The sequence below is a fragment of the Pterocles gutturalis genome, unplaced genomic scaffold (genome assembly GCF_000699245.1).
Source record: "Pterocles gutturalis isolate BGI_N339 unplaced genomic scaffold, ASM69924v1 scaffold9330, whole genome shotgun sequence".
In the NCBI taxonomy this organism is placed as follows: domain Eukaryota; kingdom Metazoa; phylum Chordata; class Aves; order Pterocliformes; family Pteroclidae; genus Pterocles; species Pterocles gutturalis.
This window is the reverse complement of record NW_010145858.1, coordinates 20,406-26,241: the sequence shown is the minus strand read 5'-3', so window position 1 is coordinate 26,241 and position 5,836 is coordinate 20,406. Positions and strand designations below refer to the sequence as shown.

General features: G+C 39.8%; 1 protein-coding gene across 2 annotated transcripts in view; it reads right to left on the bottom strand.

Moving 5' to 3' along the window:
- The window catches only part of AGO2 (argonaute RISC catalytic component 2), a 31,694-nt gene that overhangs the window by 23,957 nt on the left and 1,901 nt on the right, over positions 1 to 5,836 (bottom strand). For both annotated transcript variants that reach the window (XM_010085522.1, XM_010085523.1), the window contains exon 2: positions 2,767 to 2,887. In XM_010085522.1, the coding sequence (XP_010083824.1) occupies positions 2,767 to 2,887 (121 nt within the window). The remainder of the gene's footprint in view (positions 1 to 2,766; positions 2,888 to 5,836) is intronic.

Genomic DNA, 5,836 nt, shown 5'->3' with positions numbered 1-5,836 from the left:
GAGGAGACTATTAATATCTTTACACCTTGACAGTGTCCTATACACTTCCTTCTTCTCAATTCTATGAATAAAAACTAAGAAAACATTCCATCTGTATTTAAATATTCCATATTTGTTCCAAAAGGTCTAAAGAAATGAAGGAATTAAAGAGTGAAAATAAGGTATGATAAGGAATGAAAATAGGTGTGATAATCATGAAGGCCAAACAGACAAGATTAAGAATATTTACACAATAGAAAAAGTTATAAAAGAAGCAGGTCTGTTGGCAAGGACAAAAGAAAAACCCCAACCTCAGAACAACCACCACGAAAAAGAGATGAAGACAGAATGCGTTAAGTAAAGAGCAACAGGAGGAAAAAAAAAAAACGTCGTCAATTTGGTGTCAGCCTTCTGTTTAGCATCAGTTCTTCCACTACCAATGCATGCTGCAAGTAAACCAAGGTCTTCTTCCACTTAGATTAAGGATCATCTATTAATCATTGTATGTTCGTGAATCGTTTCAACATGACCCTAAATGTAACCAGTTGTGCAGTTCACTTACCGCATTTGTTATGTACAGAACAGCCAAAAAAAACCCCAAAGAAACCTAATCTAATTATGCTGGAGGAAAGTGCTAATACCTACAAGCTTTATACTGGTCTAAACCGTGCTTAAACGAATTTAGCACCATGTAAAAAATTCCTTCATGAAGCTAAATTTCCCCATGCCCTATTTAAAGCAGCTGAAGATTTATCTCTGCTAGCTCTTTCCTCCAGGGTAATAACATTAGTAGATGTACGGCAGAACAACCAACAAAGTCCAATATCCCGTGGGAAACCGGGAAAAAAAAAAATGAGTTTGTTAAAAGCAAGCTTAAATGTGAGCCACAGATGAAACTATCCGAACCATCTGATATTAACCTCCACTAAAAACACTTTCCTCAGTGACCGCCTTCTGCAAACGTTCATCACTCCGGCTAGATAATTCTGTCCCACCTAAAATGGTTAACAAAAATCATTAAAGTCAGCCTGTTCCCAAGTGTAGGTTATGATGTTCATTTCACAGACACTAAGGAATTGGGGCATCAAAAGCATCTCCTGCTGACACACTGTCACTAGACTTCATTTTTACCCTATGAGTTAGTATACATGGGCTTTAAAATCCAAAGCATCAAGAATCGAGTCCTATTCTGACAGCAGGCATTCAGACACTGCAGGAACAGGAGGGGGAGGTCAACTTATTCAGCTCCAAATCAGAGTATGGTCAACTTGCATCTCATTAAATCTACAGATTAATTTTATTCCAGTTTGTTTATCCTCCACAGATAAACTTCATTTACCTTTACTTACTAAATGCTGAACTTCATACTTGTCATAAAATATTGTCAGTTGTCCACAACTTGGAAAGTACTATAGCTAAAAGGTAACTGTGCGTGCATCCAGAGGACTTGTTTAAACACCCTGGGAGACACTCACCAAGTATCACTGCACCTTTAGCAAACGCTTGGCAATCTTGCATGTCAAATCTGTAGGAACTGGAATACTAAATGTGAAAGTGAAATGATTCCCTTAGAGTTTTCCTAGACATTACCTTATCAGTTATGCAAAATTAAGACTGGAGTAGAGACTGACCTTTACTTACATTCACTTAAATACGTTTGGGGGAAATAAAAACTACACATATGAGACTAAGAGCTTGATTCAGGCAGAACTATTAACTATGTCAAGCACTGCACAGGCATACAATATGAGACAGCGAAAGACAGCATGAGCTATTTTGTAGCGCTACTCAATTTTTGAAGATCTAAGCTCTGTTCCCAGTTTTTTCACATAAGCAAGTTCCCACATTTCTGTTTCCCTTTCCCCCTTACATTTTACTTTTCTCTAGTTAGGTTGTAATCAACTCCTATGGGATCAGACAGTCTTCCCCTATAACTGTACATGCCTCACCTCGCACCCACAGCAGGAGGGTGTAACGGCCTCTGGGAATTATTGTGGTGTGAGTAATGAGAATGACTGTATCCTCAAGGGTTCCTCATCTAAATAAAAAAGGCCACAGAAAATTCAACCTGATATTAGACCACAGAAGCGTGGGCTACATTATTTTATAGGGTATGCACGTTAGCATGTTCCAACACATTCCCTTCTGCTTCACCCATCATCAATGGGCACAGACGTGGGTACACTCTGCAGCTAAAACTGACCAAAGAGGTCACCGCCCCACATAACAGAACATATAAGTCCTCTTCAACTGCCCCATGGCTAAGCTACTAGGTCTTAACCTGTGCAGTTGAAATTAATTTGGATCTCATGTCATAAAGGATCAGGGAAGAGGTTCCATACTGCCAATGGAGGAGCTTCTTCCAGCTAGTGGATAGCCAGAATCAGCTTACAGTAGGTTTTGATGAGATTAACGAGCTGACACAAGAGCTTGCTGCTGCCCAGAGGGCTGCTTCCGCTCCCCTCTCCCAAACTCAACCGTGCTTTCACTTTCTCAGCTGAGTTTGTCCGCTGTCTTGGGTTGTTGAGGCAGCTCACCAAACCAGCAGAAACCACGTGAGAGGGGAGAAACAGAGAGGAAAAAAAGAAGGCATGTGGAAAGGGGAGTGACCATTTTGATGGCAACGAGCTCACAATTCTGTCCTGGCAAACCATGCCATGAGCAAAATGGCAACAGCAGGTGATATGTATTCCAGAAATATAAAATCCATTCCTATCAGTTATCAGAAAGGCTCTCCAAATATTACATTAAAATCTCCAATTAGAAACTTTTCTATTTAAAACTTACTTTATCTCTCCCAATGGGAAGCGGCATAGCTGTATAAAGGTTTTTTCTTCCATCAAACACTGGCTTGCGATCCCCAAAAATCTGGGTTTTAAAGTGCTGAACCATATGCTCCACTATTTCTCTGAAAATACAAAAATATTACGTTAATTCAACTTTTTCCTTTTGATGTTAAGTAGCAAATGAACACTAACACTAATATTTATGAATAGAGGCATTAGGTACATGACAGAGTTGTCCACTGTTGGCAAGATTTAAAGGCAAGATTTGTTTGACTGATCTGAATTGAAGCAACCTTTTCACAGACTAAACTGTTTTATTAAGCTGCTATTTTTAGCTTTTCAGACAAACTTTCCTTCCTCTTTTCTGTGATCTACTGAAAGCAGTAAAGCAAAAACTCATGCTCTCTCAAGCTCAGAATGAAAGGTGCTTGGTATTCTCCTGGGGCTTCTGCTCTGCTGTCCCACAGCCCTTTCTGCAGAAGATCATGGACCAAAAGTTCAGCAGCCTGAGCAGCTTTGAAAAAAATCACTATCCAAGCTTACAGCCTTAGTGTATGGAGGGAGTTCTATGATGACAGGGATATGTAAACTTTCTGCTCCGCACTGACAAAGATTACTTTAAAATGTTTTGGTTTTTTTTTTTTTTTTTTTTTTTTTTCCACACACACAGCAAAGCTGGGACCCATCCATCAAAACTGGATATGCGTATTCATTGGGATCCACACATACTAAAAATACATATTCATTTGAGCATAGCTGGAACTATGTTACATCTTTGTACAAATGAGGTAACCGCTCACAAAGTTCTGGTTAAACCACAGTGTTTACACACTGATCATACAAAGCAGTTCACCAGCTGATGAGAGGTCTGCTGGAGTGAAAACACCTTTTGATGCCAAAGGTCTTTGGTCTAAACGTACCAAAGAGACATCCTTCAGGCTATCTGTATCACAAGGCAGTAAAATCTGAAATACATCAGTGGTCTGCAATACACTGCCTACAAGATCATTAACATACAGCTTGGGGCTAAAGGGCATTCAGAAGTTAAACTAACACAGAAAGTAAACCACAACATGCTCTTTCTTCAGTACCACTGTCAACTAGCAGCTCAGAGATGCTGGGGATGACTACTTCATACACCTTGATTTGGAAAGGCAATTAACCCAGCATACAGTTAAATATTATAGCAATGCAAAAAACTGAGATGAAACTCCGAATTCATTCAAGAAAAGAATGAAGATTGTTTTAACTGCCAATTACTTTGCTGTGTCCCAAGGCTTTAAGAAAAGATGTGACCATTGAAAGAAGCTTGCCTGACCTCCTGAGAAGTATGAATAAAACTTGACCCAGTAATTTCTGCCTCAGGTCTGCAATGTCTGACTGAACAAGTCCATAATTCAGAGGGTGGGAGGAAGGAGGTATTTTTCAACCTTGAGTTAAAGATTGAGCAATGGAAAACCCATTCTCCTACTGAGCAAGTTCTTCCAATTGTAAACTATTTTATATAAAAATGAACACTTCCACTTATGAAGGTTTTCAAGCTTCAAACCACATTTAGCTACGGTGCTTCTCAGCTGTGGGCAGAGATAGCTTAATGAAAGGTTATTTATTTTTTCCATGTGAAGTTAAAAGAAGAGTTATTTACCAATTCACTAACTTCAGCCCTTTGGGACTACTATTCTACTGAGACCATGCAAACACACCAAGAACGTGGGGCCAGTGACTGTTCATCTTGAATCTTGTATGAGTCCTAGCTGTCCTCATGAATTAAACCGAGGGCATCCATGGTGCAGAACCAAGCTCCCATTGCCCACTCAACCTATCTAACCATCCAAATAGATGTTGTCTTTCTGCAACACATGAACAATTGGAGCCAGACTGCATTAATTTGGCACAGCAGCACACTGTCTCAGCTGTGTGTTTTCCAGTCCTGCTCCAGCTCACATCTCATCAGCCTGGAACTCACATGTACACTGTACGCATCCCTGCAGCAGGTCTGCAGGGTCACAGTTCAAGCCACAGTAAGTCCTAGAATAAAACTGAAGAACGAAACTGGGACAAATGAGGGAGTAGTGTAAATGAAAATAAAATCTCCCTATATCCTTTCTAGAGGTTACAACATATAAAGTAATGAGAAAAACTATTTACTATAAATATACATCCAAATTATATAACCAAAATACTAGAAACATGTAAACTATCATTTAGAATGGGACTAAATGTGCATCCTGCATAATCCTATATACATACATCCAAGGACACACAAAAATATAGTATTTATGTATATAGTATACATGTAGGACTGAAAGGTCACAGCTCACAAGAACCCAGCTGCAGGTGAGTGCCTGTACATCTACAGGGCAATGCAGGCAGGAATAAGCACTCAAAAGAAATAAAACATACACTTCATCAAGTGAATCCAATTGGTATTCTTCCCACGCTGCACTGAGAAACATGCACCATACCACTATTGAATGCATTTATGACATCCCTGTTTACTGCAAAAGGCATTTAATCTATGGAGATTTATACTTGTTCCTGTTATCACAACAGAGGGAGTGACTAATGTGACAAAGCAAAGCAAGGCAGAAGCTGTCAGTGGAGAAAACTTACTACTGAATATACTCTGCCTTTCGAGTGAGAAAATGTGCTTTATTATTTAATAGCTATGTTCTCTGCCATTGACGAGCAAGCACCAACACACTGGACCATCACACAATTACAACACACACAAGAGCGGCACAGCTCTCAGCTCCCAGAGCAGCTACAGACATGTCAATCTGCATACATCAGCAGCATGCCAGTTGTCAAGGCTGGAGCTGGTGGCAGGGATATTGGTTAATAAAACCAAAGCTCTCATGAGCCACTATGAAAAAAGTGACTGCTGAAAAGTTTTTAGTGCTCCAGTGTGGAAGGAATATCTCAGTGAAATCAGCAGGGTTCCCTTGGGCAAGAACAGAGTTCAGCTTAATACTAAATCCTGGTTTCAGCTGAGACAGATAACTTCACAGTAGCTGGTGTGAAACTATGTTTTGAATTTGTGCTGAGAAGGCTGATCACATAGTGATGTT